This window comes from Erpetoichthys calabaricus, chromosome 17, assembly GCF_900747795.2.
Source record: "Erpetoichthys calabaricus chromosome 17, fErpCal1.3, whole genome shotgun sequence".
In the NCBI taxonomy this organism is placed as follows: Eukaryota; Metazoa; Chordata; class Cladistia; order Polypteriformes; family Polypteridae; genus Erpetoichthys; species Erpetoichthys calabaricus.
Window position 1 is genome coordinate 85624125 of NC_041410.2, and position 25419 is coordinate 85649543.

Here is a 25419-nt window from a genome sequence, read left to right on the forward strand (position 1 = left end):
CGACCTCATCCAGCCGGCTTGGAGCCGGGAGTAAAAAGGAGAGAGGAAAATAAAAGGAGAAGAATGTGCATTGTTCTTGCGTTTATTGAAAAAGTCTATTTGTAACGTATTTGTAAATACGTGGCACAGTGGTAGCGCTGATGCCTCGCAGTTAGGAGACCTGGGTTCGCTTCCCGGGTCCTCCCTACGTGGAGTTTGCATGTTCTCCTCGTGTCTGCGTGGGTTTCCTCCCACAATCCAAAGACATGCAGGTTAGGTACATTGGCGATTCTACATTGTCCCTAGTGTGTGCTTGGTGTGTGTGTGTCCTGTGGTGGGTTGGCACCCTGCCCAGGGTTTGTTTTCTGCCTTGCGCCCTGTGTTGACTGGGATTGGCTCCAGCAGACCCCCGTGTTGGATAATGGATGGATGGATGGATAAACCTTTTTTGTTTTGTTGGAACTTACGTCTGTGCAGTTGTGTCTAGGGTTTGGGGTGCTGCAGCACCCCCTAGTGGTCATAATGCAGTGTCCTGGTAATAAATGACCTGGCAGTCAGTCTTTTACTGATATCCTTATAATTTGGTTTTCCTTGAATAAAATTATGCTTTCTTTCCTGCATAGTCTGGGAGCATACAGAATTTTTAAGATCCATGCCAAAAAAAGAAGCAAAATCCTTGGCTTTTAGTGAATTTACAGGTAGTGTTTGTGGTGGTGGTGTTGATTCTCTTTTTTGTAATAAGTGTAGACATATCAGTCGCTATTCTAGCATACTGTACTATGAATAATTTCAAAAGTGCATCCTAAAAAGAAAGCAAAATCGCACAGTAAATGTGAAATAACCAGTCTGTATGATACACGAGATGAATTCCTGACTGACTATTAAACATCACAACATGGCGAGATGCAGTAATCTAGGGAAAAGTACATTTTAACTTTGGTGCTATATAAGGAATTAATTACCTTTTGCTGGAGCTGCCTTAGTTCTAATCTACAAATTTCAAGAATCATGTAAACAATTTAGTTAAAGCTTTTGATTAAAGCCCAGCATAAATCATTAAGAATCTATTTCATTTCTTTGTTTTAGACGTAAGCGGCACCGAGACGGCTTTACGCTGCTATTTCAGTGGTGTTTAAAAGGATTTCCAGTAAATGAGGCGACTTTAATTAGACCCGGCCCAGCTGCCTGCTGGGAAAAAAAATGTTCAGTAGTTGCTGAGTTATTTAAATCAGACACTTGGTTCTTGTGAACCGTGCTTGTAAAAACCACAAACATAATACCAACATGCCTCACAGATATTTAAACGTATTATTAGGCCGTATTTTTCAGACACTGTAATTTATTTTAAGTATAAAGTCTACTGATTGTCTTGTGGATTACTGAAATCAGCTTTGGCTATTAGAACTTGGGGTGCTTTGTTAATGTCAGCGTGGTGATATTTCTGCCTTAATTGGGACAGAACAAATAGTCACTTTCAGCCTTTTTGGTTATTTTTCCACTGAAGACAGAAACATGCGATATTTATGGGTCTGTTTCTAATATGCTTAATGGGGCCCCCAGTGCTCGGGTTGTGAAGTAAGAAGCTGGGAGAGAACAGATGGCTGAGGCTTGTGGGAACGTAACCCTCAGGTTGAGTCGATGATGGAGGGCATTTCTATTTAGCGTTACTCTCTCATCAAAGGAATTCCCACAGGTCAAGCTTTTAAGACGATGACAAGTATGCTGCATGCTGACAAAATGAAGAGTGGGACGCATGAAACGTTGGCGATAGGCGCATTCCCAAGATCAGCGCACTGAAGGTGAAAGGTAGCGGTGTTAGTATGAAAACGAATCACGGAAAAGGGATGGTTTCTCCACTTTTTACTTTTGTTTTTATTATTTTGGACATTGCAGTGCGAACGCGCACACACTCACAGAGGTTAGGTGAACTGGTGACGCTAAATTGGCCCTGGTGTATGAGTGTGTGTGGTTTTGCTCTGCGTTGGACTGGCACCATGTCCAGTGCTTGTTCCTGCCTCACACCCTATGCTGGCTGGGGTAGGCATCAGCAGACCCCCACCAGCGACCTTGATCTAGATTAAGCGGGTTAGAAAAACGTCATGATGGTTTAAAACTGTAGCTTTACTCAAGTGAGTTAAAACAAAAAAAAAAAAAAAAAGTTGGGAATTGTCTGAAAATAACTGATGGCACCATCTGTCCATGTGTCATTTTTTTTTCTTATGGCACTGCTAATGAAGTTGTCATTTCTCCTTCGAAAGTCGTTTGTTCACTCGGCTTTTAACTGCTTGTCTTGGTGAGAGTCACAGTGGTAACACACGTCACTGAATAGCAGCAGTCTCCTCTCCCTGCTGGGGAATTCCCATGCACGCCTAAGCCTGCCAGGCTTTTCGAGGAGCCCCCCTACAGTGGGGATTTGCACAGGGACCATCCTGACTACATGCTGCCTCACCTTGTTCCTCTCAATATGAAGAAACAATGGGCAGGATGCAAGAGTCTGAGAAGCGGGCTTTACGGGAGTGCTGGGGAAGAGATGTTCACACACACACGAATACCAAGGAAAGGCGCCGAAGGTACATGTAGGGCAAGGGATAGCAAATATATCATTTTTTATTGTTCTGTTAACTGTCTATTGCCCGACATGGAAACCTCCAGACGCCAAACAACCAAAAGAATGCCCACTTGGAGAAGAGTGTTGATACAAGACCCGGTGGTGCTGAACATTAGTTGTAAAGAAGCCGAGATCTTTACCAAAGACTAAAAATGCTGGAGAATAATTTTTGCCTGATATGATAAGTAGCATGGGAGGATCTAAGACTAAGATTACCTGTCTTCAACAAGTACTGGCATCCAGCAGGTTCATTGGAGATTGCAGCCTTTACTAAACCAACGTCCGTCTATCTATCTATCTATCTATCTATCTATCTATCTATCTATCTATCTATCTATCTATCTATCTATCTATCTATCTATCTATCTATCTATCTATCTATCTATCTATCTATACTAAAATTATTATCTATCTGTCCATCTATCGATATATACCTATATATATATATATATATATACAGTAATCCCTCACTATATCACGCTTTGACTTTCGCGGCTTCACTCTATCGCGGATTTTATATGTAAGCATATTTAAATATATATCGCGGATTTTTCGCTGGTTCGTGGGTTTCAGTGGACAATAGGTCTTTTAATTTCTGGTACATGCTTCCTCAGTTGGTTTGCTCAGTTGATTTCATACAAGGGACGCTATTGGCAGATAGCTGAGAAGCTACCCAATCAGAGCACGTATTATGTATTAAATAAAACTCCTCAAATATATTGTGAGCACGGGGGCTGTTCGCACCCCTAGAGCAGGGGTGGGCAGATTCAGTCCTGGAGGGCCGCAGTGGCTGCAGGTTTTTGCTCCAACCCAATTGCTTAATAAGAAGCCCTTATTGCTCAAGTAACACTTCAGCTTCACTTTAGTTGTCTCGCTCGTTAAGATTTTGAACCCTTATTGCTTATTTTAGTCTTAAATAGCTGTATTCTTGGTTTTTAATTGCTCCTAATTAGCAATACCATGCAAATGACAAAAGAGACCAGCATTTCTCCATTTAGCTTGTTTTCATTTACACCTGCGTGTATTTATCACACACTGTTTGGTTTAATTAAATACTTGGAAGGAAAGTGAAGAGAAAAAAGTGAAGCACTGAGAATTACTCATCTGTTTTAAACTTCAAATCATTTGGATGATATCCTTAGAAAGGAAAATAAATCTAGGATATGAGAATGACCTGACATGGCAGAGTTAAAGCACTAGCAAGCCATGAAATTAAATAATTGACAAGGATTGGTTTTTAATTAAGCAACTGGGTTGGAACAAAAACCTGTAACCACTGCGGCCCTCCAGGACTGAATCTGCCCACCCCTGCCCTAGAGGATAAAACCGCTGCTCAAAAAACGCTGAAAGACTACCTTCACATTACTGCCTTCCTTGCTGGGCTTACTTGTGGCTGCTTTGTCAAGTGACATGCTTCCCGCATGGTGCTTCGCATACTTAAAAGCTTGAACGGCACCTATTAGTTTTTGATTGTTTGCTTTTCTCACTCTCTCTCTCTCTGACATTCTCTGCTCCTGACGCGCACTTCTTTGAAGAGGAATATATGTTTGCGTTCTTTTACTTGTGGGACGGAACTGTCATCTCTGTCTTGTCATGGAGCACAGTTTAAACTTTTGAAAAAGAGACAAATGTTTGTTTGCAGCGTTTTTATAAAGTTCCTGTCTCTCTTCAACCTCCTGTGTTTCTGTGCAAATCTGTGACCCAAGCATGACAATATAAAAATAGCCATATAAACATATGGTTTCAACTTCGCGGATTTTCACCTTTCGCGGAGGGTTCTGGAACGCAACCCTCGCGATCGAGGAGGGATTACTAGATATATATATATATATATATATATATATATATATATATATATATATATATATATATATATATATATACAGTCAACCCTTGATATACAACTGGCCTGACATGCGAACAACTTGGTTTGCGACCAAAATTTTTGTTTTGAATTACGACCAACGTCTTGCGTTACGACCCGAATGCGGTCACGTGTATCCACTCGTGCGATTCTAAACAAACAGCCGAGAGCGTTCGTAAGTGTCAGTCGGAGCCCAGATACATGTGTTTATGGACGTAATTTCAGTCAGTGCAGTTATTTATATAATTTATTTCGATAATTGCTAACGAAGGAAGAGATGGTAACGAAGGTAAAGAAAGCGATCACAATCGAAACGAAGAAGGAAATTGTGTGGAAATATGAGAGTGGCGTTCGTGTGACAAATCTCGCTAATATGTACAGCATGTCGAAATCCACCATCTCGACAATTTTACAAAGAAAAGATTTGTATAAGGAAACTCCTTCCAAACAATAACCACCTTCCATTTCATTCTCCTCCTCCTTCCTTCCTGCATGCCGAAAGATGTCAACTTAAATGGTGAGTACAGTATGAAATTGTTGTTTCTGGTAGGCTAGGCACTTTTTATAACTTTTTGGTTAGTACATTAGAAAAATTATTGGTGTTTTTGGTAAATTATGCACATTATGCAACCTTTTTTATTAAAAAAGTTAAGTAGGTGTTGCTGTAGGAGGTTCGGAACACATTAAGGGCATTTCCATTATTTCTTATGGGAAAAAATAGTCTTGACTTACAACCAACTTGAGTTACAACCAGCCCTCACGAACGAATTGAGTTCGTAAGTCAACGGTCCACTGTATGTGTGTATATATATATATATATATATATATATATATATATATATATATATATATATATATATATATATACATACTAGGGGGTTTACCCCCTGCTCACTTCGCTTGCTAACACCCCCGGCCTGCGCTACACACCAGCCACTTTGTGTCTCTGATGCTGCTTGCTGCTGCTTCAGCCGTGTCACGTGATCTGCATCTCGCACGGTGCTTCGAGCATTTAAAATCCTGTACAGCAGCTGTCCTACTCTTTGTCTTTTATTTCCGGCCCCAGGCGTGGTTAAATCTCTTGGCACAAAGTCTCATCTCATGGGATGTGAGTTCTTGATATTTTTAGTTTAGAATTTAAAAATGAAATAAGAATCTGTAAATCTAACATCACATTAAAGTTCGATAAATTCTGAAAAGAATGATACCAAACATATATATTGTGGCGGACACCCCTTCACTCTATATTCAGGGGGAGCAGCCCTGGATGGTGCAATACCTCCCCCTAGATGTTAGATGGCCGCCCCCCTGGGTTGGAGCGGTGCCTCGGTTTCCTGCAGGGCTCCATGGGAATTGGAGTTGGGTGCAGCCCTGTTGGGTCCCACAGGCGCCACCGGGGGGTGCTGCAGCTGGAACTTCTGAGCCCTTATGGGCAGTGTATTCACCACACCCGGAACTCAGCAATCAAGAACCTGGAGCACTTCCGGGTGAACTATAAAAGCGGCCTGCAGCCACCACTCCCAGAGCCAGAGTTGGGAGGAGTAGGATGAGGTTGCCTGAGAGGAGTGGTGGACGAAGAAAAAAACAGTACTTTGCAGTATGTTTAATTTGGTGTTTGTGCACTTGGGGATTACAGGGAAGACATGCCCCACAGGTGAAGAAAAATAAAAAGTTTTTTATTTTACACGTGCCTCCATGTCCATCTGTGTCGGGTCAGGTGCCCATATAGAGCCTTTGTTACAATATGTAGGTTTTAAAATAAGCCCAATTTAAAGCGTGGCAAAAAACGTGGCATAAAAACTTCAGATAAAATCGTTGCACAAAATCGTTGCACTTTTAGGCTTAGGATTTTATATACAGTCATATGAAAATGTTTGGGAACCCCTCAGCAACCCCTAGCAACTTCCTTTTAATATATGACATGCCTTATGGAAACAGTAATATTTCAGCAGTGACATTAAGTTTATTGGATTAATAGAAAATATGCAATATGCATCATAACAAAATTAGACAGGTGCATAAATCTGGGCACCCAACAGAGATATGACATCAATACTTAGTTGAGCCTCCTTTTGCTAATCTAACAGCGTCTAGACGTTGTCCTCCTATAGCCTTTGATGAGTGTCTGGATTCTGGATGGAGGTATTTTTGATCCACTCTTCCATACAAAATCTCTCCAGTTCAGTTCAATTTGATGGCTGCTGAGCACAGACAGCCTACTTCAAATCATCCCATAGATTTTCGATGATATTCAAGTCAGGGGACTGTGACGGCCATTCCAGAACATTGTACTTCTCCCTCTGCATGAATGCCTTTGTAGATTTCGAACTGTGTTTTGGGCGATTGTCTTGTTGGAATATCCCACCCCTGCGTAACTTCAGCTTTGTGACTGATGCTTGAACATTATCCTGAAGAATTTGTTGATATTGAGTTGAAATTCATCTGACCCTCGACTTTAACAAGGGCCCCAGTCCCTGAACTAGCCACACAGCCCCACCGCATGATGGAACCTCCACCAAATTTGACAGTAGGTAGCAGGTGTTTTTTTTGGAATGCGATATTCTTCTTCTTCCATGCAAAGCTCTTTTTGTTCTGACCAGATAATTCAATTTTTGTCTTATCAGTCCAAAGCACTTTGTTCCAAAATGAATCTGGCTTGTCTAAATGAGCATTGGCATACAACAAGCGACTCAGTTTGTGACGTGAGTGCAGAAAGGGCTTCTTTCTCATCACCCTGCCATGCAGATGTTCTTTGTGCAAATTGCGCTGGATTGTAGAACGATGTACAGATACACCATCTGCAGCCAGATGTTCTTGCAGGTCTTTGGAGGTGATCTGTGGGTTGTCTGTAACCTTCTCATAATCCTGCGCATATGCCACTCCTGTATTTTTCATGGCCTGCCAGACCTGCTGGGTTTAACAGCAACTGTGCCTGTGGCCTTCCATTTCCTGATTCCATTCCTTACAGTTACAGAAACTGACAGTTTAAACCTCTGAGATGGCTTTTTGTAGCCTTCCACTAAACCAGGAGACTCAACAATCTTTGTTTTCAGATCTTTTGAGAGTTGCTTTGAGGATCCCATGCTGTCACTCTTCAGAGGAGAGTCAAAGGGAAGGAAGCACAACTTGACATTGACCACCTTAAATACCTTTATATCTCATGATTGTCTATGAAGTTCAAGGCTTACTGAGCTCATCCAACCAATTTGGTGTTACAAGTAATCAGCATTGAGCAGTGACAGGCATTCAGATCAGCACAATGACAAGGGGACCCACATTTGTGCACAGCCAGTTTTTCACATTTGATTTAATTTCATACAACTAAATACTGCATCACTAAAAATCTTTGTTCGGAAAACACCGCAGTACTCAGATGTTCCTAGGAAATGAAAGACGTACCACTGTTATCTTTTTTGTTGAAAGGAGAGTCAATTATTATGCAGGCTAAGAGGGGTTCCCAAAATTTTTCATATGTCTGTATATAGAGTAGATATACAGTGGTGTGAAAAACTATTTGCCCCCTTCCTGATTTCTTATTCTTTTGCATGTTTGTCACACAAAATGTTTCTGATCATCAAACACATTTAACCATTAGTCAAATATAACACAAGTAAACACAAAATGCAGTTTGTAAATGGTGGTTTTTATTATTTAGGGAGAAAAAAAAATCCAAACCTACATGGCCCTGTGTGAAAAAGTAATTGCCCCCTGAACCTAATAACTGGTTGGGCCACCCTTAGCAGCAATAACTGCAATCAAGCGTTTGCGATAACTTGCAATGAGTCTTTTACAGTGCTCTGGAGGAATTTTGGCCCACTCATCTGTGCAAAATTGTTGTAATTCAGCTTTATTTGAGGGTTTTCTAGCATGAACCGCCTTTTTAAGGTCATGCCATATGATCTCAATTGGATTCAGGTCAGGACTTTGACTAGGCCACTCCAAAGTCTTCATTTTGTTTTTCTTCAGCCATTCAGAGGTGGATTTGCTGGTGTGTTTTGGGTCATTGTCCTGTTGCAGCACCCAAGATCGCTTCAGCTTGAGTTGACGAACAGATGGCCGGACATTCTCCTTCAGGATTTTTTGGTAGACAGTAGAATTCATGGTTCCATCTATCACAGCAAGCCTTCCAGGTCCTGAAGCAGCAAAACAACCCCAGACCATCACACTACCACCACCATATTTTACTGTTGGTATGATGTTCTTTTTCTGAAATGCTGTGTTCCTTTTACGCCAGATGTAACGGGACATTTGCCTTCCAAAAAGTTCAACTTTTGACTCATCAGTCCACAAGGTATTTTCCCAAAAGTCTTGGCAATCATTGAGATGTTTCTTAGCAAAATTGAGACGAGCCCTAATGTTCTTTTTGCTTAACAGTGGTTTGCGTCTTGGAAATCTGCCATGCAGGCCGTTTTTGCCCAGTCTCTTTCTTATGGTGGAGTCGTGAACACTGACCTTAATTGAGGCAAGTGAGGCCTGCAGTTCTTTAGACGTTGTCCTGGGGTCTTTTGTGACCTCTCGGATGAGTCGTCTCTGCGCTCTTGGGGTAATTTTGGTCGGCCGGCCACTCCTGGGAAGGTTCACCACTGTTCCATGTTTTTGCCATTTGTGGATAATGGCTCTCACTGTGGTTCGCTGGAGTCCCAAAGCTTTAGAAATGGTTTTATAACCTTTACCAGACTGATAGATCTCAATTACTTCTGTTCTCATTTGTTCCTGAATTTCTTTGGATCTTGGCATGATGTCTAGCTTTTGAGGTGCTTTTGGTCTACTTCTCTGTGTCAGGCAGCTCCTATTTAAGTGATTTCTTGATTGAAACAGGTGTGGCAGTAATCAGGCCTGGGGGTGGCTACGGAAATTGAACTCAGGTGTGATACACCACAGTTAGGTTATTTTTTAACAAGGGGGCAATTACTTTTTCACACAGGGCCATGTAGGTTTGGATTTTTTTTCTCCCTAAATAATAAAAACCATCATTTAAAAACTGTATTTTGTGTTTACTTGTATTATATTTGACTAATGGTTAAATGTGTTTGATGATCAGAAACATTTTGTGTGACAAACATGCAAAAGAATAAGAAATCAGGAAGGGGGCAAATAGTTTTTCACACCACTGTATATATATGTGTGTGTGTATGTGTGTGTAGTGCTGGGCAGTATGACCAAAATTGTATATCACGGCATTTTTCAAAATTCTACCGGTTTCATGGTTTTCAGCTGTATTTTTTTTTCACATGCATGAGTGGATATTAACCACATTTTCCACTTACTGCAGTAGACTGGCTACGAATAACCTATTCCACTGTCATGAGAATTGTACATTGTACAAAACATTTTAATGTGCACACATGTATTAATCCAGGTTTGCATGGCCCCATAAAGTGATAGTTTTCAAGGGGGTGGCACTAATGAAGAGAACGAATCACAATGCATGACAGTTGCAGTCAAAATGTAGAACTTTTTTATTGAACAAATTTTGCAAACAACTTACAACTATAATTTTGACAACATATTTTCAACCATCCAAAGAGTCATTTAGACTTAGTAAAATATCCAGAGGTGCTTGTCAAAAGTTGTATTGCACCGAACATGTCTTAGAAAAGGAATAAAGAGTAAATATATTTTGTAGACCAACTGCACTTTCTGTTAATGTTAACAATCTCTGTCCACTGACACGTTAGCTATATGGATTGTAATGGCGTTGGTTATCTCGATCCACTGCTTGCTTTTTTTGTCATAGGCAGTACCTCTAGCAAACACGTCTACAAGTGACATCTGACTTGAGTGTCCTCTAGCTTTTTCAGTTTTACTTGAGGACGTGGAGGGTGCCAATCTTAGTTCAATACATTCATGGCACTCCAAAGCATGTTTGCGGCTAAGGTGGTGCAGCATATTACTCATGTTGCCGCCTCCAGTGACAACTTTAGCTCGACAGCATTTAGAGTAAATAGTTTTTTGATCCACATCTGACCTTTTAAAACCAAAGTATTTTCAGACACAACAGATACGGCTCCTTTTTTTGGCAAAAGTGTCATCATGTTCAACTTTATCGTCTGCTACAGCTTCAGTTTCAGAATGTTCTCTGTCCATTTTCACCACTCAATACCTCCACTAATGAATGTACTCAGTTGCATGCGTGTCTAGCGGTGTAGCAGTGAATATGGTCCCCCCTTAAACAGTTTCCCGCTGTGCCATGTTCCAAACGTTGTTTAGGCTATTTAAACCGGTATTGCGGTATAAGAAAAATCTATATCATAACAAAAATAAAAAACGGTTTTTGGTATGAACTGATATACCTCCCAGCACTATATATATACTGTATGTATGTTATACAGTATCTGCCAATTAATACAAAGAGTACACGATACATGTTTTGCCCTATTTGGAGCTCATCAAATGTATGCACCTTTGCTTCCCCTTACGGTGATCGAACCTCAGACGTCAGAGTCCGAGGCAAAGCCTCAGGCGTTACGCCATTGTGGCTGGTTTGCTTATTTGGCAGGGTGAAGATCGGAGTATTACATGCATAGGTCAGATCACAATCGGATATTTGGGTAGTTATCTGCCAGGTGGTCTTGATGAGCCCCAAATAAGGTGAAGCACATGTTGTATACTCTTTGTATTATTTGGCAGGTACTGTATCACATGTCTATGAGCGGCTTCTTGCAGCTGAGAGGACGTGGCAGATGTCTACTAGCTAGCCAAACATCCACATTCGTTACCTGGTAGGTATCCACCCAAATATCAGATTCTGATCAGACCTGTGTGTGTGTGTGTGTGTGTGTGTGTGTGTGTATATAGGGAGACCAACCACAAGTGTTACCTGGTAGGTAACCACCCAAATATCAGATTCTAATCAGACCTGTGTGTGTGTGTGTGTGTGTGTGTGTGTATGTATATAGGGAGACCAACCACAAGTGTTACCTGGTAGGTAACCACCGATACAATCAGATTGTGATTCAGACTACGAATGCCATGAATGTAATTACCCCGATCTACATGCTGTCAAATAAACAAACCACACGGTGTGGCGCAACGTTAGAGGCTTCGCCTCTGGCGCGGACGTCCGAGGTTCGATACCAGAGAGGGTGGAGCAGTGAGTGCGTACGCCTGATGAGCCCAGAATTAGGGCGAAACACATGTTGCGTACTCTTTGCATTATTTGACAGTAAAACTATTTCAACCATATATATACAGTATATATATATATGTGTATGTATATATATATGTGTACAGTGCATCCAGAAAGTATTCACAGCGCATCACTTTTTCCACATTTTGTTATGTTACAGCCTTATTCCAAAATGGATTAAATTCATTTTTTTCCTCAGAATTCTGCACACAACACCCCATAATGACAACGTGAAAAAAATTTACTTGAGGTTTTTGCAAATTTATTAAAAATAAAAAAATTGAGAAATCCCATGTACAGAAGTATTCACAGCCTTTGCCATGAAGCTCAAAATTGAGCTCCGGTGCATCCTGTTTCCCCTGATCATCCTTGAGATGTTTCTGCAGCTTCATTGGAGTCCACCTGTGGTAAATTCAGTTGACTGGACATGATTTGGAAAGGCACACACCTGTCTATATAAGGTCCCACAGTTGACAGTTCATGTCAGAACACAAACCAAGCATGAAGTCAAAGGAATTGTCTGTAGACCTCCGAGCAGGATTGTCTCCAGGCACAAATCTGGGGAAGGTTACAGAAAAATTTCTGCTGCTTTGAAGGTCCCAATGAGCACAGTGGCCTCCATCATCCATAAGTGGAAGAAGTTCGAAACCACCAGGACTCTTCCTAGAGCTGGCCGGCCATCTAAACTGAGCGATCTGGGGAGAAGGGCCTTAGTCAGGGAGGTGACCAAGAACCCGATGGTCACTCTGTCAGAGCTCCAGAGGTCCTCTGTGGAGAGAGGAGAACCTTCCAGAAGGACAACCATCTCTGCAGCAATCCACCAATCAGGCCTGTATGGTAGAGTGGCCAGACGGAAGCCACTCCTTAGTAAAAGGCACATGGCAGCCCACCTGGAGTTTGCCAAAAGGCACCTGAAGGACTCTCAGACCATGAGAAAGAAAATTCTCTGGTCTGATGAGACAAAGATTGAACTCTTTGGTGTGAATGCCAGGCGTCACGTTTGGAGGAAACCAGGCACCGCTCATCACCAGGCCAATACCATCCCTACAGTGAAGCATGGTGGTGGCAGCATCATGCTGTGGGGACTGGGAGACTAGTCAGGATAAAGGGAAAGATGACTGCAGCAATGTACAGAGACATCCTGGATGAAAACCTGCTCCAGAGCGCTCTTGACCTCAGACTGGGGCGACGGTTCATCTTTCAGCAGGACAACGAACCTAAGCACACAGCCAAGATATCAAAGGAGTGGCTTCAGGACAACTCTGTGAATGTCCTTGAGTGGCCCAGCCAGAGCCCAGACTTGAATCTGATTGAACATCTCTGGAGAGATCTTAAAATGGCTGTGCACCGACGCTTCCCATCCAACCTGATGGAGCTTGAGAGGTGCTGCAAAGAGGAATGGTCGAAACTGGCCAAGGATAGGTGTGCCAAGCTTGTGGCATCATATTCAAAAAGACTTGAGGCTGGAATTGCTGCCAAAGGGGCATCGACAAAGTATTGAGCAAAGGCTGTGAATACTTATGTACATGTGATTTCTCAGTTTTTTTATTTTTAATAAATTTGCAAAAACCTCAAGTAAACTTTTTTTACGTTGTCATTATGGGGTGTTGTGTGCAGAATTCTGAGGAAAAAAATGAATTTAATCCATTTTGGAATAAGGCTGTAACATAACAAAATGTGGAAAAAGTGATGTGCTGTGAATACTTTCCTGATGCACTGTATATATAATAATAATAATTCATTACATTTATATAGCGCTTTCTCAATACTCAAAGCGCTATCCACACAGGGAGGAACCGGGAAACGAACCCACAATCTTCCACAATTTCCTTACTGCAAAGCAGCAGCACTACCACTGCGTCACCTGTGAGGTATATATATATATATATATATATATATATATATATAATACATACACACAAGGGGGTTCCCCTCTGCTCTCTTCACTTCGCTACTTTCCGGATGCACTGTATGTGTATGTATATGTTTAATATCAGCTGAACACTCACAATAACACAATAGTCGAAGGAGAGCTATAGGTGAAAGTATGCTGCACTTGGGTGGTCCCACAGTTGGCATTGTCCACTTCAAGGAAGAGTGTGGAAGGCATGTTGTCCTTTGTACGGGCAGTACCGATATCTTCCTTCCGTCTGTTGGTTGAGCTCTAAGGTTCAGTGCAGTCGGCCGAGCTTTATAATTTTTCGGGTTCCACAATAAGAACACACATTTGCCAAATGTGGAATTTGTTCACAGGGAAAACTCCAAACAGCAGACAGTGTCCCCTGGCCAAATATTGATCATCACCAAACAGGGCACATCAGTAATGTTAAATAGTCCGCCTGAGTCGTCTTCCTCTTGTTTCTTCCCATCTCCCTCTCAAGTTCTCTCTCTCAGCTGGTTTCAGCTGCTTTTATTTATGGCCTCAATTACCCATTTTTAACAAAATAATGTGTTTGGAATAAACATCACAGATCACAGTGGCACACTTCAGACCTTTAGCTACAGTACCACAGCTTGTTTTAAATGAACTTCAAATATCCAGAATTCTTTTCTAATGGCTATATGCTTTCTCAAATTAGAAATCAATCATTTTTAGCCTTGAAAAGCCAAATGATATCATATCTGCCAAAATGTATATCCGTATTGAACCTTGGAATATAAAAGAAGCGCTTGTGCATGCAAACAGCTGGTTTCCTCAACCCTTAACTTTATGACACCGTGCAGATGTTTAGAATCACTGAAGACTGTTGCCTCCCATGAGGGTCAGGTCAGCTGTAAAACTTTTAGTCTCTGGAGTGATTCTGGTGTTCTTCCTGGTATGATTTCATACACCATTAACACAACTAACTACAAGTCTTTTTTTTAAGCTTTGCATACATTTGAATGTAGAGAAAAGCCAAGCAAAATGACACCTTTTATTGGCTAACTAGAAAGATTACAATATGCAAGCTTTCGAGGCAACTCAGGCCCCTTCTTCAGGCAAGATGTAATCAATGGCTAATGGCTAACACGGTACAACACCCTAGTACTACATACATTTGAAGATTTTTTTGTTCTGTTTTTTAGCTTCATTTCTGCTTCCCGTCACCAAGGTGGTAGAGCATGTCTTTCAAATTATATGCAGAACAATCGTTTAATTATTTGATTAATCAATACAGTTCAGGAGAACTTTGATGGTGATGTTTAAGTCCATTGTGACTGAATATCAGAATTGAGTTTGTCAGATTGGTGTTTCACTCTTTCTGTCTTTTTATTATAATTGACGATATCTCTTCCAACCCTTTGCTTATGGAGAGTTGATTTCTAATTCAACATAAACACCCCATTTTGTTGAATAGGCCTTTTTTTTTTGTTTGTTTCCAGATTTTCTGTCCAGGACATTGCCCCGTCTTCAGTCTTCTGCCCTCCTTGTTAGTTAGTACTGCCATTCATGTGGCCCGTTACCTGCTTCCGCTGCATCCTTTGTTTGAATAAAGCATTATGAATGTTCTGACCGGGATGCTTTATATCTTCTTTACTGGATGGGATTGCGTAACTGACGGACAGGTGAAAAATGCCAGTCAGGGCTGCATACTTCTCCTAACTTGTTGGCTGGCAATGCTATTGGATTGGTCTTTCCTACTTGTCCTGCTCCTACCAGTGGTTTGAGGTTCGACGTGGCGTAACGGAAAACCAAGATAAGAACCAGCATGCATCTAAGAGGGCCGGTAGTCAAAGCAATAAAACAGAGCTTACTAACCCTTCAGCTTCACCCAGCCTTCTCTTGCCTTTTCACAACATGATCGGGTCTCTTTTTCTCTGTCCAGAACACCAACCCATCTTCAGTCATCCATCCACCCTATTAGTTAGTGTTGCCATTCATGTGGCCTGTTAACCGCTTGTGATCCATCCTCTGTTTGAATAAAGCATAGTGAATGTCCTAACCAGGATGCTTTCTGTCTCTTTAACTGGGTGGGACTGTGTAATTGGCGGCCAGGTGAAGAATGCCAATCAGAGCTGTATACTTCCCTTAACCTATTGTCTGGCAATGCCACCATCAAAGAGCGGTTGGATTAGTCTGTCCTATTTGTCCTACTCCTACCATGGGTTGCAGGTCGACACAACATAATGGAAAACCAAGATAAGAACCGTCATGCATCTAAGAGGGCCGGTAGTCAACAGCAGTAGAATAGAGCTTACTAACCATTGAGCTTCAGCAAACTATTTATTGCCTTTTCACAACGTGATCGAGTCTCTTTTTCTCTGTCCAGGACACCAACCCATATTCAGTCATCCATCCACCCTTTTGGTTAGTGCTGCTATCTGTGTGGCCTGTTAATTACTTCTGCTCCATCCTTTGTTTGCATAAAGCACACACTTGGCGCAGTGTAGAGCATTTAAGTTAGTATAATACTAATAAATATTGACAAAGTAAAAAACAACTTAGCTACTTTTCTTTTTCTCTAATGTTGCCAAATTTCAATTACATCTGTCAAAGCATTTTTGAGATTTTCAGGTGTAGCGGGGCCACATAGTTAGTGTTGTTAAATGTCAGTTCTGAGTGCGTCTCGTTTCATTGTCCCGTTTGCTGTTTGTATGTGTATCAGTTAATGCCGTCCCCGTAAAGGGGGATGGATGATGGAAGGAGACCACAGCCGCAAACCTGGAAAACACCTGTTCACGATTAATCAATTACTGCCGTCACAGGACTATTTAAGCCAGCAGGAGGAGGAGGAAGGAGAGGAGAGAAGGAGATTTTTAACATTCACGACCACGAGCCATCTATACCTGTTATATTCCACATCGCGCATTTCCATCCAGTTTGTTTTTCTATCCGCCGGACTTGCTTCAAGAACCTCATCATGAGAGACCCCGGGGTCGGAGTTAATCATCCACCACGCACCGTGCATTCATGGTGAGGCTGCTCCATTTTGTCCGGGGAAAATCAAACGACTCACTTTTCGCTAGTTCAGTCAACCGCATTCAGGACAGTTTTTTTATAACCAGACTCAAGTTCACATTCATTTCCGTATCTCATTCAATTTTTGTTATTCGTGTTGTGTGTTTATATGTTACAGAAGCAAGGGAGGGTTTTTGTTGTATTTATATTTGGTGGAGTCTTGTTTTTGCTGGGGTGGAGGGTTATTTATATTTATATCTGTTTTCTATTTTTTGCATGTCTTGTTGTTTCATTTAATACATTTAATCCGTTTAATTTTACATCCTGCTTTTGTGTACTTATATTTATACCGTCGATTGTGGGGAAAAGTTTAATTGGTTAGAAGTACGGCTTGATAGTTAGATTCTTTCTCAGTAAACTATCCAGGCCACAGGTCTTGGAGGTGTAGCTGCCGGCTGGGTAAAGGGGTCGGCCGTTACACAGGTACTTGGTTTTTACTATTAGGGGGTCCCCTAAATGTTGACATATCAAAATATCCTTTCTTAGCAGATACCTGCTGCCCCAGATGTACCATTCTGCCAAATTTAATCTTTTTTAACTAATTTGGAAATAGAGAGTGAATGGCATGGAAATATTTGGTGGTCCCCCTTCACAAAAGAAGAAGAACCCACAGTTGTCTCTGCAATATCTTGAAACTGACAACAGTAATTGGCACCCATCATTGTTAATTCCGTGTTGAACAAAGCTCAGACTTTGCTTTAGAGTTTTGATTCAATGGTGTCGATTTTCTTCTTGTGGCCGCGGTATACAGGAGTGTATTCCATTGTTTTCTTTTTTTACCATGCCTGTTACTGCTCCATCTTTCTAAATAATTTTCAGTTTCAACAAACTAATATGAGAGAATCTGAACATGTTCAATGCAGATTTCCACCTGCTATTAAACCTATTGCACTTGTGTGCAATAATGTGGCACAAAGATCATTGTAAATGTTGCCAAAAGGAGAGAAAAGACATTAAGGATTTAAAGGCCTGTCTTGCACTTACACACATCTGTACCTGTGAGTCCATGAAAATGAAAACATTATGAGAGGTGCTTTTATAAAACTCAGTTCTACCTAATTGTTACTTTGCACATATCCATTTACAAGTCCCGAGTGCTGCCCGCATTTCTGATTTTAGTTTAGCCAAAGCAAAATACAATGAAACAAATTTTTAAAAAATGGCATTCAGAATTAGGCAGATTTTTCAAAGCTCTTTTTTTATTGTAATTAATTTGCTTACTTTTTAGCTTTTATCAAAAGCAAGAGGCCTGGACTGGAAAAAGGTGATGAAACTGGGAGAAGTTCAGACAATGCTTGGAGCCAATCTGCCAGAAATGCTAACGGCCGTTGAGGAGCTGCTGCACCCTGAGCCTTACAGCCGAGAGGAAATCTGTCAGCTGTTGGGAATCACCGTAGAAGAACTAGGCAGCAGCATTCTTAGCCAGAATACTCAAGACGGTGAGTCTTTATCAGACATGTCAAGGGTACAAAACTGCATTGAGTTACCCATAAATCACTATGTCTCAGTCTGTTGTTTTAATTCTAAATCCACAGAAAAAAAATTCAGTTATCTGCTTGTTAGTTTAATTAGCAGGCCTAAATTAGTCTAAGGCTGTTGTGTCATGAGAGAGACTGGCATCCCATCCCATCTAGCACTTGCTATTACTGACAAACCCGATCTCGATTACAATGTGCCATATATGATAAAATACACATGCGTTTAGTTTACTGACCATTATGAGGAAGAGTCAAATACCTACTAATGTCTGTAAATGAAAGACAAGCTTCCACGTTACAATTTCATATGGCACAACCTTGAAATAGAAAAACTATGTAACCACCACAGTCACGCTCAGGTGGCGGCAAGTTACACGCATTCCAGCTGTGCTGGTGTGAAGTCCGGACTTGGCCACGCCAGACTGTACTCACCCTTCAATTCCTTACCCGCCATTCGCTCAAGCACCCCAGTCGACAGACAAAAACAAAGACATAAAAGGTTCAGTAACTGTAAAATGAATATATTAGAAAAAGATGAAATATCACGCACACACTCCCCGAAATCCCTGATTCCAATGTAGATGCTAATATGATAGAAAAGAAAAACATGAAATAAACCTTGACCTCCACCCCAACCACACTGAAGTACAAAATGAAGAACAAACATCTACATACTCACAAAGTCCAAAGTGAAAACACGGTAACTTCATGAAATGACAGCAGAAGTGAGAACCAAAATGATCTCACCGGTGAGTCCAAATAGCAGTCCGGCAGCCATGATAAATATGAAACACATTACTGTAGTGTGCAACTGGATGAAAAGTGATGCCCGGTTGCTCCTTTCAGTGAAATGATAGCAGCAGTTATTATGGTTAATCCATCCATCCATCCATTTTCTAACCCGCTGAATCCGAACACAGGGTCACGGGGGTCTGCTGGAGCCAATCCCAGCCAACACAGGGCACAAGGCAGGGAACCAATCCCGGGCAGGGTGCCAACCCACCGCAGGACACACACAAACACACCCACACACCAAGCACACACTAGGGCCAATGTAGAATCACCAATCCACCTAACCTGCATGTCTTTGAACTGTGGGAGGAAACCAGAGCGCCTGGAGGAAACCCACGCAGACACGGGGAGAACATGCAAACTCCACGCAGGGTGGACCCGGGAAGCGAACCCGGGTCTCCTAACTGCGAGGCAACAGCGGTACCACTGCGCCACCGTGCCACCCATGGTAAATCTCGTTTTTTATTTTTTTTGATGATTCCTTTTCTCATTTTGTTTCGAAATGCGCCATCTTTTCTTTTAAAGGAAGCAAACAAGAAACTCTCCCTTTTTTAATAAAGGTCGAGTGTTGTGATTGGTGACGTCCTCACGGTTCTCGGTGTAAAACCCTTGTTCAGGTGTGTGTGTGTATGTATGTATGTGTGTATGTGTGTATGTATGTATGTATATATATATATATATATATAATGTGTGTGTGTGTGTGTGCGCTCGCGCACTGTAACGTGCGAGTCCCCGTCTTGCACCCTAAAACACAAAGCTGAGTCTCAGTACTTTAGCAACACAAGCTTTATTTAGCTTGAAACAGCAACAGCGCGGTTATTTATACACAGACACAGCAGTCAGGCAGGGCCGTGCAAATTTATAATGTTCCTTGTTCCTTGTATCACCCATTGACGGCAGGCGCTTATAGCATGTCCGCGATCTTTTCGGATTCGCTTTTACGGAGAACTGCTACAGCGCTGGGAGACTGCGATTGCTTTGGGACGCTCTTCCGCGTGTCGTCCCGTTGGGTGCAGTCCCACAAGAGTTTAGAAACTCACTCACACCAGCCATGATTCTTTTCAAAGGTAAAGTGCAAGTTAATTGTTTTATGTATTTTTACTTTATATTTAATCATTTTTATATGAATAGTTTTGGGTTGTGGAACAAATCATCTGAGTTTCCATTATTTCTTATGGGGAAATTCACTTTGATATACGAGTGCTTTGGACTACAAGCACGTTTCCGGAACGAATTATGCTCGCAAACCGAGGTTCCACTGTATATATATATATTGGTGGTATTGAAAAACATCAGCTTACAATATCCCAAAGAATATCTACAACTATTAACACTGTACGGTCTTCCGCAGCCCGAATTACTGTTGAAAGTAGGATGTATCCAAAAAAAGTAATGTAGTACCTCTCCCGCAGATAACATTAGACAGCAAAGGAGATCTTCATATGCCATTCGTATTAAAACGTTAACAGTTTCCCGTTAGAATAGATTTGCAAAGACAATTAACAAATCACAGAGACAAACATTCGATTGATGTATTTATTAGAGAGAAAGAAATTAAATTTACTCACGGGCAGTTATACTTTGCATTGTCACGATGAAAGTCCAAACACAAAATCAAAATTCAATGCGATATTGATGACAATTTTATTCAAAGAATTGTTTTTACTGAAGTTTTACAGTAAAAGTGCAAGTTTTAAAAAAGTATTTGTGTGTTCATTTCAAATCCAAACAGAACAAAATCGTATAACGCAATGAATATCTCTAATGCAACATGAAACATAATTTACATTCAAATTATTAGCTTTTACTGTTTTTTAATAAGGTTAATTACTCGCTGTAATGTGAAATAGTTAGTTCTATTATGTATATGTAACAATTCCCATGAAAATAACAATCTGTTTAAATTATATATCCACATCCCCATACGCGAGTGTCAGAGCCGTACAGTGGCTAGCGCATAGTGCAGGCCCAGGAGTTGGTGAGTGAAGCTAGCAGGGGGCAAAGCCCCCAAGATATAATAAAAAAAAAAACTTTTTTTTTATTTGAAAAGCAAGCTGTAAGGATATGTTAAGGCTACCCACAAACCAGGAACTGAACAAGCATCTTCACAAAATAGACGGCCAGGTATTCATCAGTGCTCCATATTGCTTTGAGTAATCCTGTAGATTCTCAGTGTGCACATCCCTATGGAAGTTAGCAAGAACAGAAACTGACATTACAGAAAGGAAGGACTCTTCTATATTGACGTAAGTAATATATGTTGTGGCAGATGGTGGAGTATCGAAGGACCAGGAAGACAGAGTATTTTCAAGACCAGTTGTCCCCCAGACTGACAGAGGGCAAGATCCATGGCTTGCAGCAGGGGCCACGGGTTGTGAGTATGGAAGCTCAGCCCTGCTGGGGCCCATGGCCACTGCCAAGGGGCGCCTGGATTTTTACAGGGCCCTATTTGGCAGAAGTGCTGCCAGGAAGAAGCTTTTTGGGCCCCCTCCCCTATAAAGAGTGCCAGTCACCACCACTCAATGGCCTGACTTGGGAGGAAGTGGACAAAGCTCTTGAGAAGGAGTGGAGGCAAGAAGGACTGTGGCATGGGCTTATGCTGGACTGGGTTGTGAATAAATAAACCCGTGTGCTGTGTGGCAAAGTCGTGTCCTGCCTGCATTTTCTGTGTCGGGCTGTACGTGCCCTGGGCTTCACAATGTGGATTCCTACAGTCTTTGCTTTAGGAACTGCTTAATGTTTTTTGTAACCAAAATCTGCGCTTCCCTCACTACCACAAATACGTCTCCTTTTCAGATTGTACAGACCACTGTCCCATCATCTTTCATCTTGCCATATTGAGATGGGTGTGACGGAAATGAGGAACTTTTTGCTTTGAACTGAGAATCTTGAGTTAAACAGCAATAAATCACGGTTGCCAAGCCAATTCAAAAAAAAAAATTCAAATTATATTAAGTTAACAAAAATCAGTCAGAAAGGTCTGTTTCTAAGAGAATTGGATTGACCCCAAAGCGTTTTTTTTTTTTCTTTTTCTTTTAATTTATTTGCTCAAAAGCCATATGTAGAAAGAATTTACATTTCTACAGTAACTCATCCTTATTTTCAAAAGACGAGCTCACGCACAGTTTAAATACAGACGGCGACTCGTAACCTCCGGGTGCTGCACACCCCCAGGAGACCAATGAGTCATCTAACCCTAACCCTGCAGGGTGACTAAGATTTATTCATTTTCAAACCCCAAAGAGACCATTAGGAACCCACCCGTCCAAACAACCACAAACCAAATGACTAATTTAATTGAAAAAGTGTATTAGTAAAGTAATCCCACCAAACAGCACAAACAAAATGTTAAAAACCTACAAACCGCCAATCCTCAACTTTCGCGACTTTGAGTATTTGCACGATTTTATTTGTAACTTCTTTTTCTCTTTTGCGTTGGCAACCTGGCACATTCGCAGACTTCGCTGCTATGCGTGGTAGAGGAAATTAAAAAAAAAAGTGAGAGGAGCAATTTTGGGGAGCAGTAATAACTTTTTTTGTTTTAACAGAATGGAATTTGGACCTTGCTGTGATCCGTAGGGTGGGTGTGCTCCAGTATAGTAAGTCCTGATCATGAAACGTCAAGGACTGATTGACGTTTTTTCCCATGGGGACGAGGGATGTAGACTGGATACCATACAGGTCTTGTTCACCCTGCCATTGTAGCTTAAAGAGCCCCTCATGCATTCGTTGTGTGTTTTCATTGTTTTGCTTAAAAAAAATCAAGTTTTGTGTTGCATTTATGCCCCCAAAGCATAATTCCATGTCCTTGAGATTCAAATCTCAAATTCAAATCTGGGCTCTGGCTGGGCCACTCATTCACAGAGTTGTCCTGAAGCCACTCCTTTGATATCTTGGCTGTGTGCTTAGGGTCGTTGTCCTGCTGAAAGATGAACCGTCGCCCAGTCTGAGGTCAAGGGATGGTATTGGCCTGGTGATGAGCGGTGCCTGGTTTCCTCCAAACGTGACTCCTGGCATTCACACCAAAGAGTTCAATCTTTGTCTCATCAGACCAGAGAATTTTCTTTCTCATGGTCTGAGAGTCCTTCAGGTGCCTTTTGGCAAACTCCAGGCGGGCTGCCATGTGCCTTTTACTAAGGAGTGGCTTCCGTCTGGCCACTCTACCATACAGGCCTGATTGGTGGATTGCTGCACAGATGGTTGTCCTTCTGGAAGGTTCTCCTCTCTCCACAGAGGACCTCTGGAGCTCTGACAGATTGACCATCGGGTTCTTGGTCACCTCCCTGACTAAGGCCCTTCTCCCCTGATCGCTCAGTTTAGATGGCCGGCCAGCTCTAGGAAGAGTCCTGGTGGTTTCGAACTTCTTCCACTTACGGATGATAGAGGCCACTGTGCTCATTGGGACCTTCAAAGCAGCAGAAATTTTTCTGTAACCTTCCCCAGATTTGTGCCTCGAGACAATCCTGTCTCGGAGGTCTACAGACAATTCCTTTGACTTCATGCTTGGTTTGTGCTCTGACATGAACTGTCAACTGTGGGACCTTATATAGACAGGTGTGTGCCTTTCCAAATCATGTCCAGTCAACTGAATTTACCACAGGTGGACTCCAATGAAGCTGCAGAAACATCTCAAGGATGATCAGGGGAAACAGGATGCACCTGAGCTCAGTTTCGAGGTTCATGGCAAAGGCTGTGAATACTTATGTACATGTGCGTCTCAATTATTTTATTTTTAATAAATTTGCAAAAATCTCAAGTAAACTTTTTTCACGTTGTCATTATGGGGTGTTGTGTGTAGAATTCTGAGGAAACAAATGAATTTAATCCATTTTGGAATAAGACTGTAAAATAACAAAATGTGGAAAAAGTGATGAGTGTGTGAAAAGAGTGAATACTTTCCGGATGCACTCTCTTCACTCACCAACCCCCCTGGCCTGTGCTACACACCAGCCCCTTCATGTCTCTGCCACTCGCGTTGTGTTTTAGCACCCCAAGGAGACGCAGTCGCTCTTCTGAAACCCCTTCTTAAACGGTGATACAATGGGAAACAAATACTTTTTTTTTTTTTTTACCTCCTCTTTGCTCGATCAGCTGCTGCTGCCGTGTCACGTGACCTGCATCTCGCACGGCCCTTCGAACATTTAAAAGTCTGTACAGCAGTTGTCTTACTCTTTGTCTTTTATTTCCGGTCCCGGGCCTAGTTAAATCTTTTGGCACAAAGTTTCGTCTCACGGGACATGAGTTCTTGATATTTTTTAGTTTAGAATTTAAAAACGGAATAAGAATCTGAAAATCTAACAACATCACATTAAAGTGCGATAAATTCTGAAAATAATACAATACAATACAATTTATTTTTGTATAGCCCAAAATCACACAAGAAGTGCTGCAATGGGCTTTAACAGGCCCTTGACAGCCCCCCAGCCTTGACTCTCTAAGAAGACAAGGATAAACTCCCAAAAAAACCTTGTAGCGAAAAATGGGAGAAACCTTGGGAAAGGCAGTTCAAAGAGAGACCCCTTTCCAGGTAGGTTGGGCGTGCAGTGGGTGTCAAAAACAAGGGGGTCAATACAATGCAATACACAGAACAGAACAAATCCTCAATACAGTATAAAAATAAAAATTTTAGAAGTACGGAGCAGAATTTAACAGTAGATGATATCACATAAGAAGATTTGGATATATTTAGAGTCCTGGAGACCTCATCCATCAAGCTGCCTCCCCCATTTGGCCATTCCATGGTTGGAACAGCGCTGGGCCAGCCAATCCGATGAAAGGACCCCTCTACCCCGCGATTCCTGCGATCCTCCATCAGGGATGACTTTACCTTAGGCAGGCAAAACATCTTGATAGGTAGGCCGTGGCACCAAGTGCCATATTTGAGTACCGAGAAGAGAACCAGAATAGGTGAGTGTTAGTAACAAATTCTAACTATCATGTTACTTATTTTTTTAGTGCTAATGACTAACAACAGAGATGCAGTCTGTACAGTTAATCAGCAGCTCTAGTCAGGGTGTGATAAACAGAAGTAGTGAGTCTTTAGCTGGGATTTAAAAGCTAAGACCGAAGGGGCATCTCTTATAGTAGCAGGCAGACCATTCCACAGTTTAGGGGCCTTGTAACTAAAAGCTCGACCTCCCATTGTTACTTTATTAATCCTTGGAATCATAAGCAGACCAGCATCTTGAGATCTTAATGTGCGCTCTGGTTTGTAAGTCATGATAAATTCCGACAAGTAAGCCAGACCTTGGCCATTTATGGAATGATACAAAACATATATATGTAGGTTTTAAAATAAGCCCGATTTAAAGTGTGACAAAAAATGTGACATAAAAACGTCACATAAAATCATTGCACTTTTAGGCTTAGGGTTTTATATAGAGAGGGTGAGGGAGTGAGCAAATGTATAGATTCTCTGCCCAACCCTTAGAGCCAATAGGGCATCATAGTACTTAAAGGCTTCTGATACAAGACAGTCCCAAACAGCCATACTTTAGACCAATGGGGGAACAGAACATCTTAACGCCTGCCATCCCCCAAAACCATATTTTAAGGTAAAGCTTGGCAGTTAGGTAGCCTGGCTTTGTGTGGGGGATGAGAGACTTCAGAGAAACACTAACCAAACTTGTT

The 25419-nt window shown here is 41.6% G+C and overlaps 1 protein-coding gene across 2 annotated transcripts in view; it reads left to right on the forward strand.

Moving 5' to 3' along the window:
- galk2 (galactokinase 2) overlaps positions 1–25419 on the forward strand; it is a 181961-nt gene that overhangs the window by 124369 nt on the left and 32173 nt on the right. For both annotated transcript variants that reach the window (XM_051920919.1, XM_028822951.2), the window contains one exon: positions 17748–17958. In XM_051920919.1, coding sequence (XP_051776879.1) covers positions 17748–17958 — 211 coding nt within the window. The remainder of the gene's footprint in view (positions 1–17747; positions 17959–25419) is intronic.